The sequence below is a fragment of the Tinamus guttatus genome, unplaced genomic scaffold (genome assembly GCF_059628265.1).
Source record: "Tinamus guttatus ecotype Peru unplaced genomic scaffold, ASM5962826v1 Tinamus_guttatus_pri_ptg000197l, whole genome shotgun sequence".
In the NCBI taxonomy this organism is placed as follows: Eukaryota; Metazoa; Chordata; class Aves; order Tinamiformes; family Tinamidae; genus Tinamus; species Tinamus guttatus.
This window is the reverse complement of record NW_028288731.1, coordinates 5,789,884-5,806,516: the sequence shown is the minus strand read 5'-3', so window position 1 is coordinate 5,806,516 and position 16,633 is coordinate 5,789,884. Positions and strand designations below refer to the sequence as shown.

Sequence of the window (16,633 nt, the reverse complement as noted above, 5' to 3'; positions counted from 1 at the left end):
AAGGACCTGCTCTAAACAGATCTAGTTTTGAGATTTGCATTCAACCACCTGACTACTTATAATAGATTATCATAAATATTCTCATATGTTTAACATGACAAATACAACCTAGCAAAATAAACCCTTGCCCCACGTATCAGATTTGTCTTTTCCCTCTGAAGATGAGCTTTGATTTTACATGCTTTGATGTCATGCTTGTGAAACAGAAACTCTTACCCTCCCATATATTATTAAGATTTTTTTAAGATTCTTTCCATCTTCTACACAGTTCAAACACACTCTTTGGACTTCTGAGTAGAATATAGGGAGGGGGGAAAGGATTGCACAATTACCACTGACTGATGTTTCTCTTTAAACACTATTCCAGTATTTCCAACTAAGATCTATAAATCTCTTATAAATCTTATTCTAATAGTTTATTTTGAGAACTCCCTGATGTTAAGTTCTTCAGCACAATTACGAATTCCTCATTGATTGTTTTTGTTTTAAAATACTATCAATTTAAAAATACTATCATAAACAAACAGCAGCGAGCCTCAGATCATTAGCTAGGAATCTGCACAAAGTATTTATGAGTGAACTGAGATGAAATGGAACACAGACTTTTTGAACACAGAAAATCTATGTATTTGTGTATACACACACGCACATTCATTTTTAATGATACAAAGTTTGTTGAGATACCCACAAAATGCCTCAAGGCACAACTGACATTACCAGAGTTTCTCTTATGCTCAGAACGTATGTCACAGCAAAACATATTTAGTATATCCTCATAAATATTTATTTACTCGCATTGTAAAAACATGAGTTTGGCTTTCACAAATTTCTGTTGCAATTGCAAGACTTGTTAAGACATGTATCTCTTTTTGGTTGACTTCTCTAGTATTTTTTATCCAGAATGATGCACTTGATTCAAATTAAATCTACTGTGTTTACACATTCCCAAACTATTCTTTTAATGTTTAGTAATAGCAGTAACATTAAATGTTTGCAACTATAAAGGTCTTACCTCAAAAATTTCAAAGCCATAGATGTCCAGCACTCCCATTACCTTCTTTCTCACTTTTGTTTGTGCCTTTAAAAAAAAAAATCTGAGTTAGTCAGCAACACATTTCATACTAATGGGTCTCACAAATAAGATGTCCAATTGTATAAACTAAAAGATTAAGTATAGTTTCCAAAAATGCACTTAAAGTGAATAATTTTGCAAGCTTAAAAACAGAGCAGACAGAAACTTGAGGAGCTGTGATGCAGTGATTCACCTGAACCACATGTAGCAAACAACAGCCAGGGAAATTAAATGGCAAGTATCCTTTCACTGTCCAGTTTAACCTAATCCATTGCCATTGATTTTCCTTACAGGCACAACGCAAGAATACCTTAATGCTCTCATTGATCCTGGTCACCAGCCACGAAAACAGTCGACTGTACAAATTCTTAGCCAAAGCATCACGTGCATAATAAGCCTGAAGGAGAGAAAGAAGAAACCTGTTATAAATCCTAGGGAATCCCAATGTTGTGCCAGGGCAAGACCCTCGAGGTCTCCACCTCCCTTCCCACCCCTGCCCAGACCCCTCTGAGATTCCCATTCCCCAGGGGCATCCATGGATTCGTGACCGGGAAATCGCGCTGCTTCCAGTCTCAGCTGACGGGACACCGGGAGAAACGCAGCACGTTCTCCCCGGCACGCGTGGCCATCACCCTGGCCTCGTGGCACTACGGACACATCAGTTCAGAGTGGCAGCACAAGTCCTTCCACAGCCCCGGGCATGCAAATCCCATGGAATTACAGACACCGCTCTAAAGGACAACAGTCTGCTACACCAAAGTCCTCGCAGACATTTTGGTGCACAACTGTTGTATGTTTGCATCTCCTCCAAATTTTCCTACTCCTCTTTTCAGGCTAATTCACATGAGAAAACAAAACATCCAACATATTTGAAGGTTTAAAGACTGTTGAGGAAAGGCACAGTTATGTGACTGATATTTTATTCAATACAGACTTGTCAGTTGTAGTTTTATTTGTACAGTTAGGCTGTACTCATGGGGATGAATTCCCATTCCAAACAAGGATTCCCTTTAAGATCCCTCTTTTTACCTGAGCCACATTGAGTGTTGTGGAAACTTTTTCTTGTTTGGCTTCAACCGTCCGGAAGCTGAAGGCTCTTTCCAGCACTGACTGGTCTATACCTGTCAGCTCACAGATCTCCTTCAGTTCTAAGGAGAAAAGGGAAGGTGTCAATACATAAACATAGGCAACTCCTTTCATATTACTGGGCCCTTCACCCCCAAAACTATTAAACTCAAAACTAAATAACTCGGTGTTTTTCCAAAACAGGGTGGGTTGTTTTGGTTTTTTTCTTCCTCTAGCTGAAGTTACTGCCCATTGAAAAAGTGTTTTTAAAGTACTTTCTATTTGGTTTTTTTTGTGAAGAAACCTTTCTTCCATTTCTCATAGATTACTTTTCCTGAAGAAAAACTTGTGAATGAAAATAAAACAACTTTCAAAACATATGAATTGCAAAACCATCCCATCAAATGACCACATGAATCTGGAGTTACAGACAGTGATACACCACTACCAAAGAACTAGAAACAGAATAACCAGTTACAGAACTGCATGGAAAAGTTTACCACTTCAGTGGGAAGCTTCATTATAGAGGAAAAAAATGAAAATAACCATTTTGGGAATTTCAGAGTGACTGAAGTTGTACAGAACTCCACATGCATTTACGTACAGATGAGTTCTGGGAACAATCTCATTTAACCCACCTAGAAGGATATCTCAAGTCTGCAGAAATTACAAAACTTATGATTTCAACACATTTGTGTTTTCCCCCTCCATCACCAGTCTCCTCTTACCATTTTTATCCTTGATTTTACTTTCATCTAAGCCATTCACTCGAGATTCTGGTTTAAATTCAATATTTCCCAATTTTAGAACTGCTGCCACCACTTCAAAAACAGACTGTGTTTCATGATCCATAAAACCAACAATCTGCATGGCATTCTGGAAAGGGGACAGATAAAATTAGGAGCTAAAACAAGCTAAATCTAAACAGATCATATTTGCAAAATCTACCACACTATCTATATTAGCATAAATTAGAAATGCTTTATAAACAATCACATTACAAAACAAACATGACATAATTACTAGGCTTGGATAGGTACAATTTAGAATATAAAACAGGGCTTTATTTTTTACCATATATATGTGTATATGTATATATATACTATGTGTGTATATATATATACACACACACACATACATATATCAGACACATTTATATCTGGTAATCAAGCTGTCCACACAACTGTCAAGCCAGTCCAGGACTCTAGGATTCGTGCCAGACTACTGAGAACAATTTATGTTGAAAAGTCAAGTCGTACTTTTTTTAGCCACTGAATTTAATTTGTAACACAAGCAAAATTTCCAAAGTCAAGTGAACAGATACCGCTGTTCACCTAGTCCAATACGTATCGGAGTCTAAATTTATATACACTGGATAACAGGTTGTTCTGTTCTTCCTCCTTGAGTGCAGTCAAGCAAGAACATCATGGTAAATCAGCTTATCTTGAGAGTCATTCCAGACCCGTTTTTCTTTTCCTTCGTCAGCATCACCTGGGTCATTAAGCCCAGTCCACCGCCACCTTAAGCAACCACAAGATACTCCTCCTTCCATGAAGGGATCCAAGGGCTGCTTTGTGCCTCTGTGCGTGTGTGTGTCACCTCACCCTCACTGTTCTGAAGTTTGCAGCATCATCCACCCCGTTCACGCGGGCAGAGTCGAGCCCCAGGTAGTTGTATCGGCTGAAGTCCCGCTCCAGCTTCAGTTCGCCTAATAAATGGAATAAAAGCACCATTAGTGTCAGCATTCTTGTGGGAAGTTCTCTTAATCCGAGAGCCAGCAATGCCAGGAGCTGTTGTTATTAGCAGGATTAGGTTTTCCTTAAGGATTTTCCAATGACAAGCCTTTTGAATAAGAATAAACTTTCCTCAGTGTTTCTAAAACACCAGAAAGCCAACCCCAACACAAATTTCTGGATAGCCCCAAACCATACATTTCCTTCTGGCATTGCAACTGCCACTATCACCCACAACAGTAATTTAAAAATACTGTGTTTCCAACCAAACCAAAGACATGTGTGGAAGTGTAAATGGAAGACAAGAAGAATCCCACACCTGGGAATGGCATAGGTGCAACACTTACAGAGGAAGTCTTCTGAGGCCCCAGACAGGATCTGATAGAAGATATGGAAGTTTCTTTCACCTCTTGGTTGCTTAACAACACGGGACTTCTCTAGCAGATCTAAAAAACAAGCATAAAAGAAAGAAAGAAAAAAAGTGTCAGGGGAAAAAGCTGCTCAATCGCGAATCTTTAACAGGAATCCCTTCTTTTTTCTATGTCATCACCAAATATTGCTGATACGCCATCAGCAATTATCTGTCAGGAAATATTACGCATAAGCAACCACAATTAATCAAATCAGCAAACATTTCTCAAATAAGTCACTGGAGCAAGCATAAGAAGCCCATGAACACTTCTAAACACTCCAGGCTACCAGCTACGAAAAAGATTGAGTCGTGGGAGGAAATGGACGTCCCAACGTCCCAAACAGGGCAAACCACAAAGTTACAATCTGGTAAGAAACCTTTTGTAAGAAAAGTTTCCAGGAGCGCTGTAATAGCAACAGGCTATGAACACTAAAGATGATTAAATGAAAAGAAGGATCTAGATGGAACGGTCCCATAACATCTTGTGATTCTTAAATGCACCGAGCAAACGTTCCCCAAGGGACTGACAGAAGCTTCCTGGTGAGACATGGGAAAGGCAACGGGAAGAAATTGTGCTGCAAAGCAGCAGTTAGACAAGCGATTTGCTTAGCCCACCACCAGCAGCAGCTGGTGTTGCAGCCTCACCTGGGATTGTTAAACGCTGTGATACAAGTGAAGTGTTGCAATGGAGCGCAGCCAGACCTAAGCTCAAATAAACAAACAACGGTCGGCTCCCGCCGCGGCCGTGAACGCTCCAGGAAACGGCTGCGTTTTCAAAGGATTTGGAAGCGATCTTAGTTGGTGAAGATGTTTGGCTTATTTGGGCTTAAAAACATTCTATGTCTAAATTTACTCAAGTACGGTCAGGAGGCCTTAGCTCCCCTCTCCTGGCAAAATGCAAGACTTCTACGGAGCTCCTCCAGGAGCTGCGACAAACAGGTTTTCATGGAAATGTGAAACGAATTACGTCAGCGTAGGTACCTTTGATTTACCTGGGGTTTGTTTCATTTCCTCTATGTGTACTTAGAAGCAAGAAGTGTAATTAATGGAGCAGCAGTTTTCCCGAGCCCAGCGCTCCGTATCTGTGCGCAGGGGGTCAGGCGCTCCCCTCCTGACCCTTCCGCACGCCGCGTTCGTTTTCTCCTCTGCTTTTATCCCTGCTCCACGCACAGGCGTGATCAGACCAGCAGCCAAGAGCCACCCCTCTGCCCTGCTCCCCGGAGACAGGATTTTCTCCATGTGGTTTGCCCTATTTGCATGGGAATAAATCACCCCGCGGCATTGCTCTAAAGCACTGCTGCACGATGGGGAACGTTGGTGCTCGCCCGCGGTTCTGTGCGCTGGGCAGCCGGGGGGCTGGCCCCACACTCACCTGCTCACACTGCCACGCTCTCGGCACCGCGTGTGGGCAGCTGCTGCTTACACGGATAGAGATAAGCCCAAAGAAAGAAAGAAAAAAAAGAGAACTCCATACGTATCACATTTTACATTCTTTCTGCATTACCTAACGCTGATCCTGTTGGAAGGGAAACATCTAACGCGTTCCCTGTATCAAAGCCGCTGCAAAGATTAAACTGCTCTGGAAAGGTCAACCCTGAAAATACAATCCATTTTTAAATCACTGTCAGATTGCACACTAATATTCTGAAAGCGTTTTGCTGCAATATTCATTTGTCGAGAGGACTCAAATCCCTCAGGTTCTGAAGATTACTCATTATTCCTAAATAACACTGTAATGCAGGAGAGCCACACGCGCACCCCGCAAAACCACTCAGCTGAACTTGGACCACAACAAAACACCCACAAAGGATGCCCAGGGCTCCTGCAAACTACAACTGCACACAAATCCAACAAGAGTTGTTTCAAGGGGCACAGAATTACTTGAGACACTTGCATATCCGAGGATCCTTCTGGCTATTTCAATTTACAGAACGGTTTCTAGTCAGAGAAGCTTATCTCTGCACCAACCTTACGCTATGTCAAAGCATTTGTTTTCCATTTTCCCATCTGGATTCCTTCCCGTTAAAACACATCACTGATGACCAAGAAAACACAATAGCGGGTTCTCAGGGGTTTGTTCTGCGTGAACTCCCACCAGGTTTATAATGACACTCTCTTGAAGGAAACAACGCAAAATTACATCAGGCAACAAAAAGCGATGGGAAGGAGAGCGTGTGGAAGGACAAGCAAGGACTACACAACTTAAAGAGTATTAAATCCTGATTGCTCGAGTGGTAAGTGACCTTTAAAAAAAAAAAGAGCTAATCAAAGTATTTAGGGTTTTGCTTTAAGGCACTTCCTAATGTTGGTGAGACAATTGCGTAAAAGGTAGCAGTGGTTCTAAATAAAACACTAATGGAGAAGCTGAAACGAGCCGAAATTAAAAATAAATGGGAAAGAGAATCTCTTCCCAGAACGTCTACTTATTAAAATCCTAGGTGACATTTCCTTGAGCAAAGGAAATTACTAGCAACAACTGTACAACTAAAATTACCAGCCCGGGTGGTTGATTTCTCAGTAAATGAGTAATTGCATTTTTTTTTTTAATAAAGGAATGAGTTTTAAAGAACAGGTTATTATTAACACATCGCAAAAGTTGTTTCTTTAGATGAAGATCCTGACTTTTTCGGGCTGTTTTTGAAGAAGGTGGAAGAACAAGGATCTTTTCCTGGCTGTCGAACCCTGTCATGGGGACTTCAGCCCCGCCGTGCTGGTTAAGAGCGGCTTTTCCAAAGCAGGCACCACCCCCGTGGCACTGCACATGCACCACGGCTGGCTCCGAGTTAATCATTAAGTCCCTGAAGGGCTTTGGCAGATCAGGAAACATCACCCAAAGCTAAAAACGTTTCCTCCGCAGCTCAGAGTGCACGAGAATCGCCCGCAAGCCCAGGCCGCGCGTTGGGAGCTCTCCTTCCTCCAGCTCCCGGCCCCGTTACCACGAGAGCTTTAATAAAAGGGAAATGAAGAACAGCGCAGATGGTTTCTGGTGTTTCTTTCCACAGCGTTACACCCAGGCAAAGGCAAGTTAGCTACCAAGCCCCCAAGTGCCCTTCTGCACGAGTTCTCTGGAAAAACCCCTCTGTATCAGGCCTCACGGGACCGTTCAGCTCCCTGCACGGAGCTGCAGGAAGGGAAGCACCGCTTGGGAGGACGGAAGGAGCAGGGAGGTGGCACGCTGCGTACGGCAGGGCAAGCTCTGCAGAACTATTTGCATCTCCTTCTGCTGTAACAGGATTTTTATGAGGTAACTCAGCATGGTCCTTTCACCAAAAAGCTCTCGGATGTCCAGGCCACAAAAGAGATTTCCTGTTTTTTGTAGCAGTTCTGAACACAGGGGAGGAAAAACACAAAAATATAATTAGCCCACTGAAAGGTTTTTGTCTACATTTAATTATTGATGAATTCCCCAAGTATGTTTGGGCTCTAATTTCTTTAATTGCAAAACGTCAGGGTTAATAGACAGCCACAATCAGCTGAACAGTTACTCCTTTGAATTTCAAGATCTGCTCTACCATAAAAACTGCTCCTCCAGGCACATGACCTGTGCAAAAACTACAACTTTCGTGTGAAAAACTTCTCACAATTTTGTAAAATGTTTATATTCCGTATAGAAAGTACCTTGGAAGAGTCATTATTTCACGGCTGGTGCTGTGGCAATGGAGCCAAATTCGACCTTTGGAAGCAGTGATGAATTTGGCTGAATGGGAGGAGAGGTGAAGGCGAGGCCAGGGACACCCAGGAGAGCCACTCACTGCCCTCTTCCACCCTTGCTTAAAAATACAACCCCCAAATCACTCTATAAAGCACAATTTCCCTAAAAAGCTGCATTGAAGCTCTAGAAGGAAAAGCAACCGGAAGCATCCTGACCTGGCACTCTGTTCACAGCCTCTCTCTTCCCACCTGGTTAAAATTGCCTTTTTGGTACCATTTCCTTAGCTGCAGCCTTCCTTCAAGGAACAAAATCCAAAGGCCACCTTCGCCTTCCCGGCTCAGCAGCTGCAGACCCTTTTCCCAGATGGAGGGGTGTGTTGGGGTCAGCTCTGATTTCCAACCAACACCCCATATCCTGGGAACGTCCCGCATACTCCGTGTGGCTCCCACTAATTACACGAGGGCCTGTCTGAGCCATCATCCAACACAAACGCTGGCCACATCCATCACAGGACACAGCCAAACTCAGAGATTCGAGCGCAAAACGGTCTCCAAAACCCTTATTCATCTGCAACCACCTCCAGAGGCCACATATGGGCACGTGCTCTTTACTCACGACCGTTTAAAACACTCACCGTTCATAGCTGCATCTTCAAAGGCCTTTTGCTTATACCAAGTACTCTAATCAGCACCAAAGCAACAGCAAAGGTAAAGATTAAAAAAGCAGAGCAGAATTCATCACACAATGAGAGGGATCCAGTTAGACAAATGTATTTATCATCTCAATAATTTAATCTTCCCAAATAAAACATTTTAAGCTGCTAGTATGCTGACAGAAACAGTAATACTCACAATTGCTTATAACTCCTCCAAGCGGGTCTCCTTTAAAATCAAACTCAATATCCATGTATTTCCCCTGTGAAAGCAATATATTTTCAGAATTAAAATTTGGCTTAGATTTTTTTTCAAACATAGTCAGTCATTTTTACAGGGTCAGAGAGCAATCTGCAACCTCTGGCATACTCTGTTAAACTTTAAAGAGCTCTAAGACAACTTGGCTGCCACAGCCAAAGATTTTCATGACAACTGCTTGTATCAGGTTTTAAAGCAACACACTGATTTTGCTCGCTGTGTAAGAATATATAACATTTTGGTAATATTATGAACAAGCATGTCATACAAACTTTCATCAGTGTACTAACATCACCGAACAGCACTTATGGCCACACATACATATATACAGTATTACTCTAGTTATTAACGGAAGAAGCCAGGAGGAAACAAAGTTAATTATCTTCCCAGCAGCCTTATTTTCCAGCTGTAAAGTCTTCCAGGAACATGAGAGTGGTTCCATTGGCTGCAGGAACTGTTGGGCAACAACCACTGGTAGGACGGTGAGAGCCGCACACCGAGCGTGCAGTGAAAGGCAGCGCAGCCCCAATAGGGAGAAAGTTTAGGAAGGCAAGACCTGCTGGTAGGAATCCAAACACATCCCACAAACCACACGCAAGGAGCAGCTCCGTGTCCTCCAGGCTTATTTAACAGAGGACACAAACAAGCAGCTGGAAAGGGAAGCTTTGTGCTCATACGTCCTCATTCATCACACTTGGGGAGACATTTTTCTTTTTTTTTCTCCTCATTTTTACTACACAACATAAAAATTGAGCACTTTATATTCACTATCTCAGAGACACTATCTGTTTTACTGGGTATTTTGTCAAGATTGGCTGATTAAGCTCCTACTTAAACTCTATTGCTCTGCTTGCTGGCAGCTGAGGCTCACTGGACAGGAAACAGTGTTTGTTCATTCTTGTTATTTCTGAGCCAACTCAAATTTTAAGATAAAAAAAATTCAATCAGATAATTAAGCTTTAATTTCCCCAAGGACTGGGCCGCTTGGATGTTTCCAAAAGTATTTTTAGCTTGGAATTTACAAGCAAAGACTTGAAAGGGGAAATACCAATTGGCTGCACTTTGTCTTGGAAAGCCTCCTGTTTCCAAAGCCACCTTTTCTTTGCTCTGCCATCTCATCCTCCCTTCTGTAAAACATCGTTCGCCTCTGACAGCTGCACTGTTTTTTCTGCCACAATTTTATGACCCTTCCGTTGTCCACTGGTGCCAGTCTTTATGGCTCTGCTGCACACAGCAAGCACATTACAAAGCAGTATTCTCACTTCTGATTTTAGCAGGAGAAACAATGATGGACTCACACTTGAGTCCCCCAGCTGTAGTTCATCTTCTTTTTGTCCCGTTGTCAATTCTTGTAGTGTTTCATTGTCTCACACTAAAAATCCCAATTTAACTGTTTTTTTTATAAGGGATGTAATATACATCCCATAGAGTAACACTACAGATATTTACATTAAAACTGAAGTTGTAAAAACACTGGTTGAAACTTCAGTGGATAAGAACCAGAATTGAAATTTCCCTTTAGAAAAATGTCTATCTGTAAATGGAAAGTGACATCACACAGAAGGACAAACTTGCTAAGCAAACGAGTTGCTAGGCCCATGGTCTCTGTGAAAGCCACCAGTGCCAGAAAGTTAAGAAATCCAGCTGCCCCGTAATTACGTTTTCATCCAGTCACAGCCTGTCAGCTCCTAAGTTGGCTTGTTTTATTCTAGGATGATCCTGAACAGAACTTTACGCTCACATCAGGAACCATCAAGGTTTTGGACAAGGAAGCTGGACGTATTTTAAAAATAGGAGTGACTGCGAATAATGAACTACATGTGTTTGGGAAAGTGAAAACACTTGATTGTACAAAACAAAAACTGAATGCTACTGACTACTAGACTTCTCCAAACTCCAAGGCATTCAGATAAGGTAAAGCAACACAAAAGTTCTCTATCCAAATCATTTATTTCTTACAGAAGCCTATGGACTGGTATCGGGGGAAAATAAAAAAGTCAACAATATCACATTGTCTTCTATAAGGAAATCGAGCCTTCAACAAAATACTTACAAATCTAGAGGAGTTGTCATTCCTCACAGTTTTGGCATTTCCAAAAGCTGGCAAGAGAGAAAGACGAATAATAAGCGTGAAGCATTCATCAAATTAATATTTAAATGGAAAAAGGCTATGACTTCTTTATTTATTTAAAAGAACCACAGAAGCCTACTAATCAATACTGCCCTCACTGCAGGACAGACTGAGGCTACCACAAAGGAGCAGACATCTTTCCAGGTCCAAAGCAGTTTTGTGTCAACATCTCAATGGATTCTCTCCTCACCTTGACCTAAACTTGCTTCTGAATAAAACTGGTGTTAAAGTCCTTGAGTTTTCTGATAACAGAGGTCTTCTCCGAGGCCCCTTCAGAGGAGGAGAGCAGAGCACGGAGCACGGACAAGGCCCTAGGCTGCCCACTGCCGACCTGCAGCGTCTCCTCCGGCTTTTTCAGGGGAGCACTCCCACTCCAGAAGGAGACTTGGATTATTTATCCCAGTGTTTATTTTTATATAATCATATATTTTCAACGATAAGTCAAGTCAATGTTTTTTTGGGGTAGAAATAAATACGTGCTTTTAGTCTTCAAACTTTCATGAGTAGACTTATTCTTCATGGAAGAACAGAAGCCAAAAGGAAAAGTCTGTTGCTCCTGAAGGCCAAGGATAAGTGACAGAATTGTTTTTAAAATCTTTATGCCCTGTAATAAATCATCTTTTCAGCAGCCAAATCTCTGAGCTGCATTTTCTTAAATGCAGAGTTAAACAGTAGGCTCATTTAGAACTGCAAAAAACCAAATACAAGAGTTCCATTATATAGCGAGGCACATTCCTCAGTTGTCCCTCAAACTCATTGTTTTTAAAGTTAATTTACAGTAACAACTAGAGCTAAAAAAAAGAAATCCTGCTAGATGAATTATGCATATGTAATAGTTATGTCATTTTCTTGCACTGCAACTTGACTGAAACAGAACTATGTAACCAAAGGAAAACAACTCTAACCACAAATGCTTCATTTCTGTCTAAAACTACGTAAGTGGCCAGGGCTGCACAGCAGCCTCATGGAATAGCCCAATGTCCCACCTCCCAAAAAGCTAAGCAAGGAATTACCACAGTAGCACCAAAGAGAACCAGTGATATCTTAAAATAAGAATACACTATTCCAGGAGCATAGTGTACTCCTCTTACACTAAGCCAAGGATTCCATGAACTAGTATGAAAACCAAAGAATTTGGCAGCCCCGGGTGAGCAACCTGGGTCTGATTACTGAAGCTTCTGCCCTTCCCATTGCGTTGCTGCCCAGGCCTGAAGTTTGCTTTGCAGAACAGCAACAGAAATGACCCAAAGTCTTCTCTATGAACCAAAAATTATACTGTAGCTGCAACCCCACCATTCAGCTGGAAGTGGAACATGTCTGCTCAGCACGATGGACTCATCCTGCAATTCTGCAAGTCTCACATCTTGTCCTTTCTTTACAAGTCTTTGCTTCTTACCCCTTTGGCATACAATCACCGATTACATTTTACCAGGTCAGTTAACTTTTGCTTTTCCCTCCCTTTTTCCGATTACGGCAGGAAAAACCTGCGCCAAGAATCAAAACTATAGACCTAAGAAGTCAACTCTGACCAAGGCACTTCTAAAGGCAATTATCAGACAACAGGATAAACTTGCAGGCTTTGAGGACTCCACATCCTATCTCTAGGAAAAAAATGAAAATTCTCTCCTAGCAGCCCACACCATTATATTGGAAAAGAATAGCTGAAAACAAGAGGAAAAACCCCTGGGCAATCAAACATCTTTCATGGGAGAGCAGGAGAGGAATTGTCAGGAAGGCAGATGGACAGAGCTGGCTCTCTCACCAGACCTAGGCACAGTAAGTCTTAGGGAACAACACGCATGCATTTTTTTTTTCCCAAGATCCATTTCTTCATTTTTTCCCCCTAAAGGGAAAACAATACTTAACGGATTGTTTGTTTTCTAGAGACTATAATAATATATTTGGAAGGAAATGAATCACAGGGACTGAACTAAAGTTAAATCTTTTGATACTTTCAAGCACCATAAAGCCAAGGTTAAGAGATGCTTTGCTCAAACAGAGCAGCACGGCCCAGCTGGGAAATGAGCTAACTTCCTCAGCTCCCGCTTCGTAACGGGGCAATTTTCCTTTTTTTTAAGAAAACCTCTCCATAGCTGAGTAACTGTGCAGTCTTGCTGCAGTCTTCACAGGACATATCTCCTGAGGTTTCAGGCATGGAGTAGCAGTGAAACAGCAGCAACTTCAGCTCTCAAAAGCAGCTCACCAGGATGGCTGATACACACAGAGGCAACACAGTCCTGCAAGGCCTGCATGGATCTTACCTTCGAGCACGGGGTTTGACTGCAGAAGCTGCTCTTTTACTTGGTTGACCTCGGCCCCTTTTCCACAGACAGCAGCTACGTAGGACATGACAAGTTTGCTGGCCTCTGCAGGGCGAGAGCAAAACAAAACAGTGGTGAGGACTGGCACAGAGGTGGCGGCAGCATTTGGAGGCCTGCCCTGCCTCCTGTTTCCCCCGTGGCGGACAGGAAACGCGGTCACATTCCCCTTGCACCATCTGGAAGTGACTAAGGATCTCATCCTGCCTGGGACCAGGCAACTGCAAGAGCAGATGAAAGCTGAGCCCACTCGACCTGACACCTGGAGCCCACCAGAGCTAACAGGCCGCCGGCGGATATGGGTCATTACCGCTCCTTTAGTCTGGGTGAGAGTCATGCAGTAAGGAAAGACCATTGTTTCTAGCCGAAATCCCTCCATCTGCCCTGAAAAAAGTCTTCAGATATAAAAGTCAAGGCAGTTTCCATCAGCCCGATACACAACAAACCACGCTGCACACGTGTAACGGCAGCTCTACTGCAAACCACAGGTCAATAAACAACGGTAATTCCTGGTCACAGAGAAGTCCCTTACAAGGTAAAATGATGAGAAAAACTGCACTATTCATGTAAGACATGAAGCTAGTCTATATGTAAAACATTACAACAGTTTGATACGATTTTTGGACTCACAAAACCAGGTCTGTGGTCAGTGCCATTCTCCCATTCAGGTAGTAAGAAATATTAATATTTGCTGGTTAGGAGAAAGAGCAGCCAGGAGATTTTGTTTGTAAGCAGAGTTTGTGATGTTTAATATGATGCAAGAAAGCAAAATTTGGGGCAACAACAGCTGGTACTGAATGTATTTGCTAACAGCTGGAATCCTTATCAACTCAACACAATGTTATTAAAAAAATGTGATTTGCTTTCAAAGATCCGTTACAAATTTAAGAGTTTCAAAGAAATTCCCAGTCACCCCTCAGAGAGAAACAAAAAAAAATCCTTTGGTTTTTCATTCTTTCCTATCTAAGCATTTTTTTGCTAGTATTATATTACTGTCCTATATTTGGGAGGAAAACGAGCAAACCCTCAATGTGGGGCACGGGCAAGCGGAGAGAACTATCGACGTGACCAGAAGACCTCCCATCTCACTTAATCATGTAATTACTCAAACCCAGCTCCCCCTTTCTTAAAATCAGTTCCCTGCTATCGTGGTTTTAACCAGAGCTTGCCACTATCAAGGTGCCCAGGTCTGAAGGCCCCCAGCTCCAAAGGGGACGATTCCATCTAACTCATACCAGCCTGGGGAGGAGTAGGGAGCTCAGGGCCGGGATTTTGCCTGTGGCAGCAGACAGACATAACAGGCCTCCCAACCTAGCAGAGAACTCCCTGATTTTACACAGAAGTCACGTGAAACACTTTCACTCCAAGGAAGTGAGCAGGCTCCTCTTGCTCGTCCTTCAACGCCAAGGGCGCGGGTCTAGTCTGCAACGTCCCAGAGCCCGCGGCTCTTCGACATCGCACTCCCCAGACCCTTGCAGAATTTCCTGAGATTAAGCTGCTCACACAGTTCCTAGGAGCTTGAGGATCTATGTGGAGTGCTTTGAAGAAGACAGCCATTTCGTTTTCTCCTCCTGATCCTTTAAGAAAAAGGATGATGTTTTCCAAAGGCTTTCTTCATTGTGCCTGACACAGAGAGATGATCCAAAAATAGTCTAGGATCCTTGGGGTGCACTTAAATTCAGATTCATTAAAAAAAAAAAATCAAACCCTTCTGTAAGCATTTTTTTGTTCCAGCTCAAATTGGAAGCAGCAAATCCCTAAACACAGAGGTGTTTTATTTGCTTTGCTATCCGAAAGTACAGTTCAATGAGAGAGAACCAGGGGTGCTTTGGGTACGGCTGTTTCAGCAGCCCATTCTTAGAAACCAGGGTAGAGCAATAAGGCAAGAGGAGCCCTGTGAGCAAAGGGGCTCTCCCTGCCCCACGCCTATTTTTCACTGAATTTAGGCAGCTGAATCCACTCCCATTCCTTTATTTTCCCTCCCAACCACATATACCTGGGGAGAATAAAAACAGAAACAAAACCATAAAAATGATTCACAGGCCTACTTGAAAAGGTAACTGAGATACTCGGCTCCTTTAGTCATCACCATTCCCTAAAGGATCTCAGCTGGTTTTAAACAGGCTGTGAGGAAAGGGTGACTATCCTTCCTGGAAGAAAGGCACCTAATGGTGTTGAGAAACTCCAGCTGATGCAAGAGGAGAAAAAAAAATCTGCTGGTAACACAGGCCCAAATGTTTCTAAACAATTTGATTTGACAGATTTCCTGAAACGGTGTACGGAGAGCTACTCAATCCACGTGAGACAGGAAAGCAGCAAAGAGGCTGTTAGAAAATCATATGCACTAAGAACACAGACACTGACATCAGGATATACCCCGGACTAGAGGAAAAGGCTGCCAGACTATAAAGCTAGAAAGAGGCTTTGAACAGCGCCAGAGGAGACTGCTTCTCCACTCCTGCATCTCCTGTTCCACCCCCCTTTTCCTGGTAGTGGGAATATTCATTCCCAGCTGATAGCCCCATTTCAGCAACCAGAGCTACATCAAACACTAGGCAGGGAGTTATCTGAGATGCTAAGTCCATTATTGGCTTGAATTTCAAACCCTCCTCTTACGTTAGCTTCTTTATTCTGTACCAACTTTTATAAAAAAGGGAAAATTTCTTATTATGTCCAACACGGGAGCTACTGAACATAATCAGAATCTGCAAACAAAACAGAATAAACCAGAATCTCCAACAGAGAAGCTCAGAAACTCAGTCACTACTGTATCTTTCTCCTGAAAAAACAAAACCCATAAGCCCAAGCTTGATAAGCACCAATATCAAGCTTAATTCCTGCGGAAATCAGGAAATTAAATAATCAGTACAAAACTCCTTTCTAAAGATTCAACTCCTAGAAAAAAAAATAATCAACAAGAATGTTTTAATATTTTACTGAGTACACATGCTTTTTTCATATTATTGACCTGATAATAATTATAAAAAGGGATGAAATAACAAGATTTCAAAATTTCGCAGCTGGGAGCCACTGATAAAGAAAACCAGGACATTACCCACCAACCAGGACATCATCCACCAAGTCCATAAACCTCGATGCTCCCCGGAGGGAGCCCCACGCTCCTTGTCTTCACGAAGGGCCTGCAAGGCGGCTCCTGCTGCACACTTTCACCAGGAGCTAAACTCTTCCTCAAACCCAAAAGAAAATCTCTAAACTGCTGTGGAACAGATGGGTGTGTTCCTACCTGCTGTGTCTTTTGCAAGATCACCTTGACTCCCTTACCTTTTAAGCAGCTTTTCAGAAAACAAGGGGCTTTTTTTGTTTTTAAGAACTTCCTAC

The 16,633-nt window shown here is 42.5% G+C and overlaps 1 protein-coding gene across 4 annotated transcripts in view; it reads right to left on the bottom strand.

The window, feature by feature from the left end:
• The window catches only part of MYO1B (myosin IB), a 64,812-nt gene that overhangs the window by 28,215 nt on the left and 19,964 nt on the right, over nt 1-16,633 (bottom strand). For all 4 annotated transcript variants that reach the window (XM_010212227.2, XM_088523756.1, XM_088523757.1 and 1 more), the window contains exons 4-12: nt 13,238-13,342; nt 10,899-10,945; nt 8,786-8,849; nt 4,218-4,316; nt 3,742-3,845; nt 2,866-3,013; nt 2,102-2,220; nt 1,383-1,469; nt 1,013-1,078 (exon numbers count right to left, since the gene is read on the bottom strand). In XM_010212227.2, coding sequence (XP_010210529.2) covers nt 1,013-1,078; nt 1,383-1,469; nt 2,102-2,220; nt 2,866-3,013; nt 3,742-3,845; nt 4,218-4,316; nt 8,786-8,849; nt 10,899-10,945; nt 13,238-13,342 — 839 coding nt within the window. The remainder of the gene's footprint in view (nt 1-1,012; nt 1,079-1,382; nt 1,470-2,101; nt 2,221-2,865; nt 3,014-3,741; nt 3,846-4,217; nt 4,317-8,785; nt 8,850-10,898; nt 10,946-13,237; nt 13,343-16,633) is intronic.